Genomic DNA, 17,465 nt, shown 5'->3' with positions numbered 1-17,465 from the left:
CACTGTCAGCTGCATATATAACTTTGTCTTTTCATTACTGTTATGCATATGTAATATAATTATTTGTTTGTTAGTTTGAAATTTTATTTTATTCCATTACTGTTATTATAAGGTAACTTTGTCTACAGGATTTGACATTTTTTCCCAGAAATTCAGTTTAGTTCTGTTTGACCTGACTGTTATAATATAGAAACACTGTATCTATTGATGACCTTGATTCAGAACCAGTAAAGGTTCTGGTAAGCAACTCTTTTTATTTTTTTTAAATTATTCATTCCCTGAGTAAGAGCCATCAATTTCAGTTAAGGCCATACTGGGGTTACATGATGTTAGGCATCTACAAAAACTTATAAATATTATAGAAGGTTGACCCAAATCCAGGAATCTGTTTTGCATCTTAGACTTATTAGTATTGAGAAAGAATTCCCAGTAGTGCCTTAACACTTGAGAAGTCAAGTTGTTTTATGTTGTGACCAGTTTTGGGCTAATTATTTATTTTCATCAAATTATTGAATTTCAAGTGATTGGAAATACTAGTGCTCTAAATGAATTCTTGGACAAGGACATTTATTGAAATTTATACAGAATTCAAAAACTGGAATAATATTTTCTGTGATTCAACAAGTGACTGTTGACACTGCGGCACTTCACAGGTTACAAAAGACATCACCTTCTATTTTGGATTTCATCAGGATTTGAACTCAGTTTCATTTAGAACTTTTTAATAATAGGACTTCTATTTTGAATTCTTGGATTAATTTCAGATATGATTAATAAAACCGTAAGTTCTTTTTCTCATTTTTACTTTGTTTTTCTAAGGAAATAAATTATCTGTTAAATTTTACAAAGCTTGTTGTCTTCACTTTTCTCTTTCTAAATTTTGGCCAATGTGGGTATGTGAGAAAGCTTGCCAGTAGCTTCTCATGTGTTGGTGGGTTTTTTCGGGGTTTTCCCAGGTTTCTCCTACACCATTTATACTGGCTACCATGTATAGCCTATCATGTGTCAAAAAATGGTGTTAAACACTACAACAGCAACAACCAATAGGTACAGTGGATAGTATTCTCAAGAGAGTACTTGGTAGTAGATTAGAACCTAGGATATCACCCTGGGTGGTGTGTGTGTGTGTGTGTAATTTGGATTTCTAACGTAGCTTTAACAATTTTTCAGTCATATCACTATGATGGGTCTGCAGTGTGACAGTTTATAGCGATGTCTAGCACTGGGGCACCATGCTGCAGACATGTAGCATGATGTCCCACCCAGTCACATTATCCTGACACTAAGCTGACCAGTCCTAACACTAACCTCTTAATGCTGAGTGCCAAGCGAGGCAGCTGTTAGTACCATTTTTGTACATCTTTGGTATGACTTTGCTGGGGATCGAACCCACAACCTCCTGCATCCAAGGTGGATGCTCTAAACACTAGGCCACCAGAGGGGTCCCCTGGGTGATGTCATTTTGCATTTAATGAAGACAACTATGAAAGCACCAAAATTAAACATTTTTAATATTTTAATACCAACTGAATATTTAATGTCATGATCTATGCAAGTCTTAATAAGTAAATACCATTTGGATCAAAACTTGCAAACAATATCCAGTTTAACTTGTCAATATGTATGCTCACTGTCTAGTTACCAACTAACTTGCTACTTAAATCAGTCTCAAACATGCATCTCAAGTCAATCTCAATCATGTATCTTATATCAATCCCAACATCTATCTTAAATCAGTCTCTAACATGTATCTCAAGTCAATCTCAATCATGTATCTTATATCAATCCCAAACATCTATCTTAAATCAGTCTCTAACATGCATCTCAAGTCAATCTCAATCATGTATCTTATATCAATCCCAAACATCTATCTTAAATCAGTCTCAAACATGCATCTCAAGTCAGTTTCAATTATGTATCTTAAATCAGTCTCTAACATGCATTTCAAGTCAGTCTAAATCATGTATCTTATATCAATCTCAAACATGTATCTTAAATCAGTCTCAAACATGCATCTCAAGTCAGTCTCAATCTTAAATCAGTCTCAAATATGCATCTTAAATCAGTCTCAGACACCAATATTAAACCAGTCTCAATCATGTATCTTAAATCAGTCTCAAAGATGTATCTTACATGTACTTATTCATTTCAATCATACTGAGTCCATGAATGAACCTTCTCAGTGGAATGCTTCCAACACCTAACTTTTCTATGACCTATGTGGAGACCATACCTGCATTTGCATTAGAACAATTTCACTCTTTGTAAGGAGTGAAAAGTTGTCTGTAAGTATTCTTAAGAATTTTTATTATTATCCCAGATTATAAATGCAACATCTAAACATGGAATTTTTAAATCCTTTATGCATTCAAACTTCACTTTGATTTTGCCTGTAATTTATCCTTAGGCATTCAGCACCTAAATCTCCATTTCTGTTGCAATGCATTCTTTCTGCATTGGTGTTTTTGTCTGCATTTCATTTGTGTTCATTGTGCACTTCATTTGTATCCATTTCTGCATTACATTTGTGTTCATTCTGCAATTCATTTGATTTCTATCAGCATTTCAATTGTGTTCATTGTGCATTTCATTTGTATTCATTCTGCATTTCATTTGCATCCATTCTGCATTTGAGTTCTTTCTGCCTTTCCTTTGCATTCTTTCTGCATTTCAGTTTTTCATTTGTGTTCTTTCTGCATTTGAGTTACTTTCATACTGCATTTCATTTGTATTCATTCTGCTTTTAATTTGTATTCATTTTGTATTTCATTTGTATTCATTCTGCATTTCATTTGTATTCATTCTGCATTTCATTTGTATTCATTTCATTTGTATTCATAATGCATTTTATTTGTATTCATTCTGCATTTCATTTGTATTAATTCTGCATTTCATTTGTATTCATTCTATATTTCATTTGTATTCATTCTGCATTTCATTTGTATTCATACTGCATTTCATTTGTATTCATTTTGCATTTCATTTGTATTCATTTTGCATTTCATTTGTGTTCAATCTGTGTTTCATTTGTACTCATTCTGCATTTCATTTGTATTCATTCTGCATTTCATTTGTATTCATTCTGTTTCATTTGTATTCATTGTGTTTCATTTGTATTCGTTCTGCATTTAATTTGCATTCTTTCTGCATTTCAGTTTTTCATTTGTATTCTTTCTGCATTTGTGTTTTTCTGGGTTTAATTGGTTCTTTTTGCATTTTATTTGCATTCTGTCTGCATTTCATGTGGGGTTTTTTCATTTAATTTGCATTCTTTTTGCACTTGTGTTCATTCTGCATTTCATTTATGTTCTTTCTGAATTTCACTGGTGTTCATTCTGCACTTCATGTTTCTTTCTGCATTTGTGTTCTTTCTGAATTTCATTTGTGTTCATTCCACATTTCACTTGTCTTCATTCTGCATTTCATTTTCTTTCACTGGTAAAATTTCTCATTTCTGGTTCAATACAAATGCAAACGACTGATTATTATGAGTCTGATCCTCACAAAATGTACCTGAATAATATGTCTTCTTTTATATACACAGTGAATCAGTTGTTATATCACATACAGAATATGTATAAAGAGAAAACTATGCTTTTGTAAGGATAACATAAATATGTCAATCTGAGAAAATTTGCTAAATCTAACACTGCCCATACACAAACTATACATGGGTTGGAAAACCATATGCCAAGCTCGAAATGGCAAGTGAAAATCTCTGGCAGTTGAGTAAATGTTCCAATCATTTGCTTCTTTTGGTGTTTGCTGATTTAGGGCTTACCAATGTCATTTGCTTGTTTGGGTGTTTGCTGATTTAGGGCTTACCAATGTCATTTGCTTGTTTGGGTGTTTGCTGATTTAGGGCTTACCAATGTCATTTGCTTGTTTTGGTGTTTGCTGATTTAGGGCTTACCAATGTCATTTGCTTGTTTTGGTGTTTGCTGATTTAGGGCTTACCAATGTCATTTGCTTGTTTTGGTGTTTGCTGATTTAGGGCTTACCAGTGTCATTTGCTTGTTTTGGTGTTTGCTGATTTAGGGCTTACCAATGTCATTTGCTTGTTTTGGTGTTTGCTGATTTAGGGCTTACCAGTGTTTCTCTTTAATGAATATGATATTCTGTTGAGAATATCACTGACGCTCAAGTCCATACTTTCTACAGGAAGTTGTTTTCTATCTATTTTGATTAAGTTCATAGAAATGCTTTGATTTTACTCCTAAATACTGAAAAACATTTACTAGAGGGAGTGCAGACTGGTCTCAATTTGTAATTACAATACTCTCCAAATTTCTCAACACCCAACACATTACTTGCCAGTATATTTGAATGTACATTTTGCTATTTTATTCCAAATCTGATTCAACACACTTACTATTAGTACATGGCAGTGTTTACCACTAGTCACTGTGTTGGGTGACTACTCATAAGACCACCATACACTGTGTTGGGTGACTACTCATAAGACCAACATAACACTGTGTTGGGTGACTACTCATAAGACCAACATAACACTGTGTTGGGTGACTACCCAAAAGACCAACTGATGCTGTGTTTTACTGACTGACCATAAGACCAACAGACACTGTGTTGGCTGACTGCCCATTAAACTGATTCAATGTTTTGGCTGACTGCCAATTAGACAATTCATGCTACTGATCATGCAATTCTGAATATGTTTAATGAAGTCTTCTCACCATCAAAATTCATTGCTGAATCCAGTGAAGCTATGTAGCTGTGACAGTTTAATTAGGTCTGCTAAAAATGTGGGCCACAGCCATAGGACCTACTAGATTTAGAAACAAACTAAAGAAAAGTTCACAGCATGCCAGCAAACAGTTTCCATGATGTCTCAGATCAAAACACTGTGCTCAAATTTGAGGCTTGCAGAGATTGTTCTAATTTCATGAGGTGAAATACTCATCTGGAGGGTTTGGTCTTTCATGACTGAGTCACTGAAACATCTGATCTGAAGATAATTTGGGTTTACTAAAGTGCATGTAACTCACCCTGCTAGCCAACAATCTCCACTGCCCATTTGTCAATGTGCTTGCCAACAATCTCCATTGTCCATTTGTCAATGGGCAAGGCAACAAGCTCCAATTCCCATTTGTTAATGTGCAAGTCAAAAATCTCCATTGCCCTTTTGTCAATGTGCAAGCAAACAATCTCCATTTCCCATCTGTCAATGTGCATGCAACAATCTCCATTGCCCATTTTGACTCAAGGTGCAAGCCAACAATCTCCATTGCCCATGTGTCAATGTGCAAGTCAACAATCTCCACTGCCCCTTTGTCAATGTGCATGCCAACAATCTACATTGTCCATTTGTCAATGTGCAAGCTAACAATCTCCACTGCTCATTTCTCAATGTGCAAGCCAACAATCTCCATTGTCCATTTGTCAATGTGCAAGCCAACAATTTCCATTGCCCTTTTTCTCAATATGTAAGCCAACAATCTCCATTGTCCATTTCTCAATGTGCAAGCTAACAATCTCCATTGTCCTTTTGTCAATGTACTAGCCAACAATCTCCATTGCCCATTTCTCAATGTGCAACTGTATCTTCTGCTGAATAAATTGGTCCTTCTCCCAATCTGATGGCACCTTCATCAAAGGAGATGAAGAAAGATGAGGGGTTGGATAAATGAATTCAAAGAGCCCACCAAAATGACTTGGGTCACCAATCTGTTTTGCATGAATAGGTTGATCCAAGTTGACTGAAACTGCAAAAGTCTGGTGCTCACATGAAAGTTCTCTACAGGGTGGTAGGGGTGTTAAGTCAGGATTGGGAAGCAAGAGACTTGGGGATTGAGAAACTTAGTTCCTTACCTCCCCTGTAAAATTGCATCCTAGGCTGATTTTGTATGCTGGCTTAAGGTTGAGATGTGAATGTCCCTTGTTGTGCAGAAAGATCCCTTTTATCTAAATTGCCTCTTATCTTTCCACTGCGGTAGGGAAGGTAGGTTCTAAAACAAGGACAAAGATGGAGCAGTCTGTTGGAGAAGCAGTTCCTGAGCTGCCTGTCTCTGAACTTCTTCAATTTTGCCCCCAAACAGCAATGGCGAGGCATTCTTAAAACTGGAGGTTGTTTTAGTGTAGTAGCATGTAAACATGTATCATGACATATTATGAAGATTGGCAGAGGCTGTCAACACAGTAGCCATTTTATGGTGAGCTGCTCTGTTAATCATCGAAGCAATTTGGGCCACTGACTCCCAGTCATGTTGGTTGGCTGATTTTTCCACCATGAAAATCTCTAATGATGCAAAATCTAGCACTTAAGCAACATTTCAAACTAGCTTTGATGTGGCAAGAAATACATTCTTATCCACCTCAAAAAATTCTGAGATGGCTGGAACCTGGCTTTCCCAAATGAATGCTTTTAAATAAGCATTTCATGGGACAAAATATATGTTGGGAATGTCACAGTTGATTGTTAATCTCCTTGAATTTTGCCAACTGAAAATGAAGTATTCTTCTTCATCACTGATGCTTTGACTTTATAGTCATGCCTGGTGGGGTGGGGGTGGAGGGCATTCCAAAGCTGGCAACATCAGGTATATTTCTTTGGTGGCAGCCTGAAGTTAAGTTCTGCCCTCCATGGTCAGATTGGAGAAGGGCTGTTGCTCGGAAGCATCTTTATGATCATTGTGTGAACACCTTTGGACCATGTCTGCTTCTATTTTGGGATAACCATGCCCCATTGAAACAATGATGTAATGTCAATGTCCCTAAATAAACCAATGATACTCCACAAGGCAGTGAAAATGAGAACATGCTGGTTCTACCAGGAGACTTTGCACCTGGGCAGACAGCTGGATTGCAAAGATAAAGGGATCAACCCAAGTGTCTAACATGCAGAAGCCATACTGATCAGTTTGGGTACCAATCTTGCTTGAAAAATGGCTAACAGACGGATTTTCCACTGTCATCCTTGTTCCAATTTGAGTGGTTAACCAGCTTGGCTATATGGATGGACCTTACACTAAAATTCTGATCCTTATGAATGTCAGACTAAATGGACAGATCAATCACAAAGATCCCTGTAATTGAGTTTGGGTTAGGATGGCTTAACTGGATGAATGAACAGTCCAGTTCCAGATAGCAAGATGATACTACATGCTGGATGCACTGGATCCTAAAAATGATCCATACAACATATCTTACAGGTCCTAAGACCAAACTTGGATTTGCAGGGGGACTTACACCTACTGGTCTGCCTAAAAATGGGGAGAACAATCCCATGCTGTGTACAAAATATCGGTGAAAAATGGAAAGAGGAATAAACTTGTGCATGAATTCTATGACTGCATCAGTGTCTCAGGTACCAGTCGATGCATACGCTGCTGAAAGGCTGGTATATCCAACTGTGACAGCAGCATTTCTGTATTTGTCCCCCTTCAAATCAGATGATGTCATAGTGGTAGAAGGTATTGTCTCTCTGATTTGGGGGGAACCCCAACAGCATCCCCCAAGAACTCACAACTGATTCTGTATTCAGATGTATACTTAGTACATCCAAACTGGTCATGTATTCTTTTCACCTCTTCTATTTGCCTTTTACTGACTATTGCAGAATGGTTGACATGGGGTCCTAAGACCACAAATTTCACATGTTGCAAGGGAAAGAAGAGGTACATTTTGTACACACCATGCAGAACTCGTGTCTATTTCCCCTTGCTTTGTATTTCTTCTATTTATGAAATCTGAAGACATGTTAATAAATTAACATGTCCATGTTTTAATAATTTGTTAAATAATTCATACAATAACACCCTATTAAACCAAGTGTGCAGCTAAAGGCAGCACTTGCAAACACTTGAAAGCCAAAATGCATCAACAATTGTGTCTTGTACCATGCAGCTTAAGAACAAGTCAAAAAAAGTAACAGATTTCACAAAATATCCTCCAAAATAAAAAAATGTTGTATATCACCTATTATGAGTCAATATTAGTAATAAAAAATCCAAAATGTTTAGTTAATGACATGAATTTCACATATACATGGGTTAACATGAGGCTTATTCTATGTGACGGTGTGTATGGACGTGAAGATAAATTACTGGTGATGCCTAGCAGTGGCATGTGGAGATAATGGAGAAAAGTTACTGCCCTCTTTCTACATAAAATGTATCTGAAGGAGAGTGGCAATGATGTTCTAGACTTACTTGTACTCGTGCAATTCTGCTCATCTGTTCCATCTCCACAATCATTGTCCCCATCACACCGCCAGCTTAAATAAACACATCTGCCATTTGTACATCGCAACTTCCATGATGGACATGTATTGTTACAGTTCTGCTCATCACTTCCATCTGGACAGTTTTGGTTGCCATCACACATACGCTCAGCAGAAATGCAGACACCTGTACGACATCTAAATGATCCCTCCTCACAAACAGTCCCTGACATGAACGAGAAAAGATTCCTTTATTTGACCCTAGTACAACCAAGAGAAACAAAAGGTCAGGAGTCTCATTTATAAATACTGATTTTAATTGTATTTTATATTTTGCTGATGTCATTGTTAACGATCATAATTATAACACTGGTTTCATAATGTGTCACAAATCTTGGCTGCAGATTTAATTAACTATTCTTAACTACTAATGGATACAATGTTATGTATTATTCCTCCTACAATACATATTTGAAATCTAAAAATTCAATTTTATGCTCTTACATTTACATGTTTCAGATGTATAGTTTTATCAATGTAATCACTCTAAGCCAAACGCAGTAGATCAATATAACGCTACTAAGGGGTCATCCATTTAGCACAAACTCATGAAGGGGGAGGGGGTAACCCAAATGCATACGCTTGCATATGGGTGGTTTACTGATAATGTACGTATGTATAGGAAATGGAGGGGGGGAAACCTTGATAATAATTTGTCTAATACAAATGTTTGACTGGGTTTAGTCAGCGTTTGAATTTTTGCGGACATCAGACAACCTATTTAAAGTTATGCAACTTATTTCTTTGATGCAGCCAGACATTCAACACCAGTGGACTGTTTTAGTGTTTTAGTGAACACATTAATATTATTAATCCTTAATGATTTCTGCATGGATTAAATACAGGCCGTTCTGTAGAATTCGGGGGTTGGGGGGCAAGGGATGCATCAAACATACATATGCAGGTGGGGTGTGTATAAAAAAATATGCATGTGTACAGGGAGGCAGGGAGGAGTCAAGTTTGGCTAGATTATTGTGTACATACTAAATGGATGGCCCCTAACAGATACTAGCTTACATTAATTGTACATGTGGACAAAGAGCTCCATGGGCATCAGCAATCCATGTGTAATTAGTTATGTTACTACTGATGAATGAAGTGTAACAAGAATGTGTGTGTGTGATTTAGATTTTTTCCATAGCTTTAACAATTTTCCAGTCATATTGCTATAACGTCTGCAGTGTGGCAGTTTAAAGTGATGTCTAGCACTGGGGCATCATGCTGCAGACATGTAGCATGATGTCCCATCCAGTCACAATATCCTGACACCAGGCCGACCAGTCCTAATACTAACTTCTTAATACTGAATGCCTAGCAAGGCAGCTGTTAGCAGCATTTTTAGAAGTCTTTGGCATGACTCGGCCAGGGTTCCAACCCACGACCTCCAGCATCCAGGTTGGCACTTTAACCAATTGGCCACTGGAGTGGTTGTGTAACAGGAATTAATCACACTTGAGTTTCCAACAATGCATTGGCAAATGACACCGATTTTTTCTAGTAAACTATATTTCTTCAATAATACTTAGCCATTCATAACACCTCAGGAGAACTACTGCTACCTCGCAAACCCAGCTATCCCAGGCTAAAAGTTATTTGCCGACCTAGGTAGCACTTAAAGTAATCTCCCCTTGACAATGTGATTGATGTTGAATCATCAGTTACTACTGGAATCAGGTCACAATTAGTACTTCCAGTTTAGAATCCACGAATATAGTTCTAGCTTATTTTTGGAACTTTTTTTCCTCTGATTTTTTAGAAGAGTTTTATTTATGCATTTTTGGTACGGATTTAAAGGCAATTGTTTATTGTTGAGAATATGAGCTCAGGGTGTGGTTGTCCATGTGTATTTCGTCGATAGTGCACAGCGAGTAATAAGGCCTTGGTGATGATCCAGAAGTGAAATCTGTGTTCTGTTTACATGCTGCTCTGTTGACAATCCAGCACTTCAAAAAAAAGCAGGGTCAACCTTTGACAAAGAACTTCACCATAAAGTCATCTTTGAAGGTATTTTAGATTAACATATGATTTGTGTTGATTGTCACACGGTGGAAAGGTCAGTACTGAGAAACAAATGTAGAAAACATATAGTAAAATTAATTGTGTTGTATGGCCTATTGGAGTGGAAGACATGCTCTCTATAGGATGTAACTGTAGGTAAGCTGCAAGGGTGTATGTGTATTATGATTAGGTAAGTATTCGTGACAAAACATATTTTACTAAAACTGGTTTCTTCTTCAAAATATGTTACACAATTATAATACCTTAGAAGAGTGTGTAAGAGGTGGAGGGAGATGCATCCCTTTACCTCAATGAAGTGGGAAGATAATGTTTAGCATTTCAGCTAAAATGTTTTTGCCTGGGAGGTCTGGATTTGTAAGGCAGTAGTAATTCTCCTAAGTTATTATGATTGGGTAATGTATTTGTATTAGAAATAACTCTTAGAAATTAAAACAAAAAATTAACAAAAGAAAATAAAAGGGACTAAAGTAACTTTATCATTGGTACATTGCATATGTATGTGTGTTTTGTTGCTAACTTTTCATTAAGGTCCATTATTGAATTGTCTTGGTTGGAGGTAACATGACACTTTCTGTCAGGACCAAGAAAGTCATATGAATGATTGATGTTTATATCTGCACTTTTGTGGAAATAGTGTCAAAGATCAAGTCCGTCTGCGCATCTGTAATTGTACATCTACCTGTCCATCAATATAGAATCCTTATCAGATGAATTCCATCAAAACCAATAAGGAAGAGTGATTATGTTTTACTTTATGCTGCAGGGGGATAAAATGATGACAGAAAGGTCTGTATTCAGGATGCAGCCACCTGGGAAAAAACAGGTGGAAGTTAAATGTCACGATTTTCTTCCTGGCAATTCCATCTAAGAAAGAATGGTGGTCATATGATGATTCGAAGAATTTCAGAACAGAATTCTCAGGTCATGCATATACATGCCGCTAGAATGGGGGGGTGGGGAATAGAGGGTGGATAAATGTGCCAATATTTGCATGCCACTGGGGAGAGTGGATCAATGTGCCAATATTTATATGCTGCTGGAGGACAGAGAGTGGATAAATGTGCCAATATCTGTATGCCACTAGGGATAGAGAGTGGATAAATGTGCCAATATTTGCATGTTGCTGGGGGATAGAGGGGAGAATAAATGTGCCAATATTTGCATGTCGCTGGGGGAAACAGGGGGGATGCAAATGTGCTGATATTTGCATGTGGCTGGATATGTGTCAACATTTGCCATGGCTTCCATCACTTGCTCGCATAAACAAGATATTACTGAAATTGTGCAGAAATTATTTCATTACAGGCTGACAAACGATGGCAAGAAAGATGAGCATTTCAATACTGGCTGAACAAACAATGGCAATAAAGATGAGCATCATAAAACAAGATATGGGCATGAACAACTTATTTTTGCCAAATTACTATACTGTTGTGGTTAAAGCATCTAAACCAGCTTACATCCTATGAACACCAATCCAAGAGGAAACATTTAAAATGATGAAACTGATGTGCTGTTTGGCTCATTTTAAGAGACATTCCTTTGTCAGTGCCCACTATAAAAATCTCATGTAGCAAGATCTCCCCATTTACATCCTGTAGTATCTGTGTGGTGATAGCAGTAAATGAAAATAAGGTTCAAGACAACTAATATAGACGATACGCAAACTACTTCTTTTGAAAAATGATGTTATTTTTTTTTCTCGGTTAATTTATATTCAGCCAATCAACAATTATCTATATTTTAAATACGGTACTTAACACCACACATACGGTACTTAACACCACATATATGGTACTTAACACCACACATATGGTACTTAACACCACACATACGGTACTTAACACCACACATATGGTACTTAGCACCACACATACGGTACTTAACACCACACATACGGTACTTAACACCACACATACGGTACTTAACACCACACATATGGTACTTAACACCACACATATGGTACTTAACACCACACATACAGTACTTAACACCACACATACGGTACTTAACACCACACATGGGGGGGCCCCGAGTGGCCGAGTGGTCTAAAGCGCTCTCCGTTACGGATCACTGCCATCTCACCTCTGTCTGCGTGGGTTCGAGTCTAGGATTCAGCCAATGTGGGTATGTGAGAAAGCTTGCCAGTAGCTTCTCGTGGGTCGGTGGTTCTTTCTGGGGTTTTCCCGGGTTCTTCCTCCACCATTAATACCGGCCGCCATGTATAGCCTATCGTGTGCTGAAAAATGGCGTTAAACCCTACAACAACAACAACAACAACCACACATGGGTTCTTTCCATGGCACAGAACATAATTAGCTGCCTGTGACCATTGGCAACCAGATTAGAAGAGTATGATTAAGTATGAAGCTCCTACCATTGCTTGTACAATTCTTCTCATCTGAAAAGTCTCTGCAATCATTGTCAAGATCACATCTCCATGTTGCATTGATACAGCGTCCATTATCACATCGAAACTGGTTGATACTGCAGTTAGGATATACTGAAATAACAAAAAATAATTATAAATGTATCTTTAATCAACTAGTATACTTTTATGCTTCCAACTTAAATCTGTGACATTCTACAGAATTCAGGAATCAATTTAACAAGATCCTTAAACTTTGTCAAAACTGAACGTGTTAAGAATTTTCAAATTTATTCCAGATTTGAGGTAATCAACATCTGAAAAATTAACACTGACACAACTAAAAAGTTATATGATCGTAATTACATTATGATGTCATCAATATGATATTACCTTTTACCAAGTTATGGGGGCCTCGAGTGGCCGAGAAGTCTAAAGCGCTCTCCGTTACAGATCACTGCCATCTCACCTCTGTCTGTGTGGGTTCGAGTCTCGGATTCAGCTAATTTGGGTATGTGATAAAGCTTGCCAGTAGCTTCTTGTGGGTCGGTGGTTCTTTCCGGGGTTTTCCCGGGTTCTTCCTCCACCATTAATACTGGCCGCCATGTATAGCCTATCGTGTGCTGAAAAATGGCGTTAAACCCTACAACAACAACAACCAAGTTATGACAAAGCAATATAAACTATGGCTAAGATGGGAAATAAAAAGACGTGGATGTGACCACTGTATCTTATTAAATAATTAAACAGATAAATAAACAATTTGGTTACTTGCATTAACTGTCCTGTGAAAGAAAATAATAAAGTTAAAAATATTATGACCCCATTGGAAATTGTTAGTGATTTACAACTTGTGATAAGTCATGCCCTTCTGTTGCAAGAAAAACCTACTTTATATATTTGCTTTTAATTCAAGTGTAATTGCAAACAACATCGAGCCAGATCACCCATTGCATCAAGCACTGGCATATCAGGGTCTATGTTTTTTGTTCAACTGATTACAAAAATAAATTGCACAGACCCAGATCTGTCATTGAATTATGCTATGCAGATCTTAATCTGTGCAATTTGCAGAAGCACTGAACAAGTAAGTGAGTATCAATGGTCTCAATAAATGTATCATCCTGGAAAAATTCACACATTAGAGCATTCGATAATCTTCAATCTGTGCAAATCTGATGAATTTTTATATACTCATTCAGCTATTATTTTATGCAAGATCTGTGAAAAATGACTTTTCTTTACCATACTTCTATGTAATGACCCTTCCTTGATGATGGATACTAGCAAAACAATTATGCTTACCAACCAATAACTTTTATTATTTTGGAATGTCTGTAATCTTAGCTACACATAAATATCACTTTTTAAAGAGCTAAGTGCTCCAACATATCCCAAGCTATCTTCCTTAAGCGCTAATTTAATTCCTGAAGACTGAAGTTGCTGGGAAAGATCTCTTTTCCTTTATATATTCTATATTTTATATTCTTGCTTGTAGGTTCAGTTCAGCTGTAGTTTCAGATATGCCATCATATAATGCCCCAGCAGATCCGAGTAAGCCTGTATGTTTTATTAGGAATAATTAGTAGAATAAACATCACAGACCTTGATCTGCTGGTGCATTATGTGATGGCAGATCAGGGTCTGTTTTGTCTGTGATTCAAATCAACTCATGAGAAAATGTCCAAGAAGCGTAAAGATCTTACAACCAAGATAAAGTTTCTAAAATCTCACAATAATAAATTACACACTTTCTGTGCTATGGCATTAAAATGGATTCAGAACATATGGATGGACATAAAGACATATGGCTGTAGAGATGGTAGCAAAATATAAACCAAGAGACCTACATCAATATCTTGCTATCTGCAAATGCTGATATGACTAATAAAACTTACCACATCCTCTCTCATCCGAGTTGTCATGGCAATCATTATCAAAATCACAGTGCCAGCGCTTGGATATACAGCGGCCGCTTTCACACTGAAACTCATCTGCTGAGCAAGCCTTGTAAGCTAAAATAAATGTAAAGAAGAATATTGTGAATTCATTTGTTTTTGTGATATTGGAAAATACAACATTTTGGGAATACAACTAATTTTAATTACCTAATACTTGGCATTATTACTACGCTTTCACTTTTCCTGGCACCAGACTCCAGTCCAATGTGAATTTCCTCCTCCAATTAATAATCAGAGGCTAGAGGCCTAGAACATAAAATAAACACTGACCTCAATCTGATGCTTTAGTCACTTCCACCATTAAAATAACATCCTTATTTGACATTGACCAAGATCAAAAGCACATCACAGCAAGATTGGGGTTGGGAATTTGCTAATAATAACAAGAAAGTATTATATAATTAATTAGTTTTACCACCACCCCATCCCCAACAACATTTTAATAGCAGTAATACAATATTTATTAATATCATGCTGCTCATTTTATTTTTCAAGCCCATAGAGAGTCTGATATCCCCATGATCACCTGTCAGAGTCAACAGAGGGCATTCTAATATGGCCATGAGGATGGCTTTTTTACAGTTTGCTGGGCTGACACAACTGCTGAGCTGATACAATTTACATGAGGATGGATTTTTGACAACTTGCTGGGCTGACACAACAGACATGAGGATGGATTTTTGACCACTTGCTGGGCTGACACAACAGATATGAGGATGGCTTTCTGACAACTTGCTGGGCTGATACAACAGATATGAGGGTGGCTTTTTTGACAACTTCCTGCACTGACACAATTGGGCTTTAAGTGTGAATGCCTTCAGTCTGGCTCAACAATGAATAAAAGTATCACAAAGAGAAGGTAGAGTGGGATCACTAGAGGGCAGCTATCATGACATCATCCAGATAAGAATGATTATGAATGGCCCTATATGCAGCAACAAACCTAACCCCTTAAGGCATTGATTCTCATGAAGAAAATGTCTCTCCTACTACTGATAAGCTTGTTTGATAGAATAATTCATCTAGAGAAGATGGCTGCTGAAATAACATAGGTATCTCTAGAAGGAAGAACATTTAGAGGTTTTTCTTGGGGTTAGGTGGGTGGGGTAAAGCTTATTTTAATAATGTAATATCTACCTTTCACTATTGCCTTGCTTACCTCTAATGGGACACTTGTCCTCATATCCAAGCCTGTAATTCTATCCACCCATTTGATGGAAAGTTTTAGAATTACAGAACAGTAAGAAAACAGAACCAGTCTGATGCCCATGTCATAGGGCTATACTCATCCTCCCTGAGTTAGGCCTGGAAAACACTAAGGACATCAGGGTGCAGTGGGAGGAAGGCATCTTGCAATAGTAACTAATACAAATTACGAATAATTTATTAATTTTTCTTTAACTTCCAAGCCCCCCACACACACCCAACTTCATTATAGTAGAATACATTACCTCTCAATAATAGCTTGCTGAATTTTCCAGTTTAGATGGAGGCTGATGGCCTCAAAAAACTGGTAAAATGATGGGATGATTTACCCTTATACTGTGAGAGTTATTATTGTAAACTTGCTGAAGATTGGGCCTCATTTTGAGCCATTACTATAGGGCCAAACAAGAAAATGCCTTGGCACTGGTGTGCAAAAGACAAAAGGTAAAAGAAAAGTAAATACTGTGACCACTACAATGCATCTCTTATAACATCCTCGAATGAAGAATGATTAAAATAAGAATTCAAGGAGCAACTGCTCTAACTTCATGCCCTTTCATTCTTGTGAAGGAAAGATTCCTTTCATTGTGGGACTAACAAGCTCTCTTAAGAGTTAGGTCAATCCAACTAGAATTAGTGAATGCTGAAAAAACTGTGGAGCCCTTGACCATAGCAAGAGATCCATCTGACCAATCCTTCTCCCTTCAGAAGCAGCTAAATAGAACTGTAAGGCCCTGATGTGGCCTACCTGGATCATCCTATCATAGACATGACTGTGGAGTTCCTGAAGGAAGCTGGTTCTTTGCCTGGAATGCTGGTAAACAAATGAGAGAAAGCAAATTTTTAGTAAATTATGTTTCTCCGAGAATACTTACCTGATCACATTAATGTTAGGAATATAAGCCTGCTACCTCTCGAATCCAGCCCTACTAAAAGACGAAAATTCGTCTTTTCGGTCTATCTTATATAGACCAAAGGGCAATAACTGTTGCCCCTAACCTCCCCTTGCCACCGCCAGGTGTCGCTAGTTTTTTAAGCTGAGCGATATATATTATACGAGGACGCTTGCATAGTGGGGTGGTTGGGAGGGTTTTTAAGTAATGTGATTGGGTAAGTATTCTCGGAGAAACATAATTTACTAAAAATTTGCTTTCTCCTTCAAATACGTTCCCCGATCACATTAACGTTAGGAGAATAAGTAATAGGAGGAGGGAATGCTGAGCATCCTACCTCCACCCCGGGTACCTTCTAGGGAATGATGGCTGGATTCCCCATTTGAACAATAACCCGTTCTCCTAATTTCATCAGCAAAGCAGCCTAGGGTCACGTGATATGTGACCCCTATATACGGTTAAGAAGATAGTTATTGAAATCTTCTTACCTAAGAAATTTTACTGGCGAATCCAGCGAAGCTGATAGGCTGTGCTGATTGTTTTAAATGGGTCTGGTGGTCATCTGGGCTGCCGACACTGGACCTACCAGATTCAAGGTTTGCCTCTGAGAAGCCAAATCTCTGAGATAAAAACTGGAGAAGGTTGACTCTGCATGCCAGCCAACAGCTTCTATTATATCTCGGATCGAAACATTGCATTCGAATGCCAGGCTCGCCGAGATTGCTCTAATCTCATGAGCCGTAATCTTCATGAGGCGACTCTGATCTTGAGAAACCTCA

The 17,465-nt window shown here is 37.5% G+C and overlaps 1 protein-coding gene across 2 annotated transcripts in view; it reads right to left on the bottom strand.

The window, feature by feature from the left end:
- Positions 1-17,465, bottom strand: part of LOC149793145 (sortilin-related receptor-like) — a 241,847-nt gene that overhangs the window by 118,875 nt on the left and 105,507 nt on the right. For both annotated transcript variants that reach the window (XM_089967067.1, XM_089967068.1), the window contains 3 exons: positions 14,525-14,641; positions 12,636-12,761; positions 8,169-8,405 (listed from right to left, as the gene is read on the bottom strand). In XM_089967067.1, coding sequence (XP_089823193.1) covers positions 8,169-8,405; positions 12,636-12,761; positions 14,525-14,641 — 480 coding nt within the window. The remainder of the gene's footprint in view (positions 1-8,168; positions 8,406-12,635; positions 12,762-14,524; positions 14,642-17,465) is intronic.

This window comes from Sinohyriopsis cumingii, chromosome 8, assembly GCF_028554795.1.
Source record: "Sinohyriopsis cumingii isolate HCF-2022 chromosome 8, ASM2855479v2, whole genome shotgun sequence".
In the NCBI taxonomy this organism is placed as follows: Eukaryota; Metazoa; Mollusca; class Bivalvia; order Unionida; family Unionidae; genus Sinohyriopsis; species Sinohyriopsis cumingii.
The sequence above is the reverse complement of the archived record's forward strand: the minus strand, read 5'-3'. Positions and strand labels throughout refer to the sequence as shown.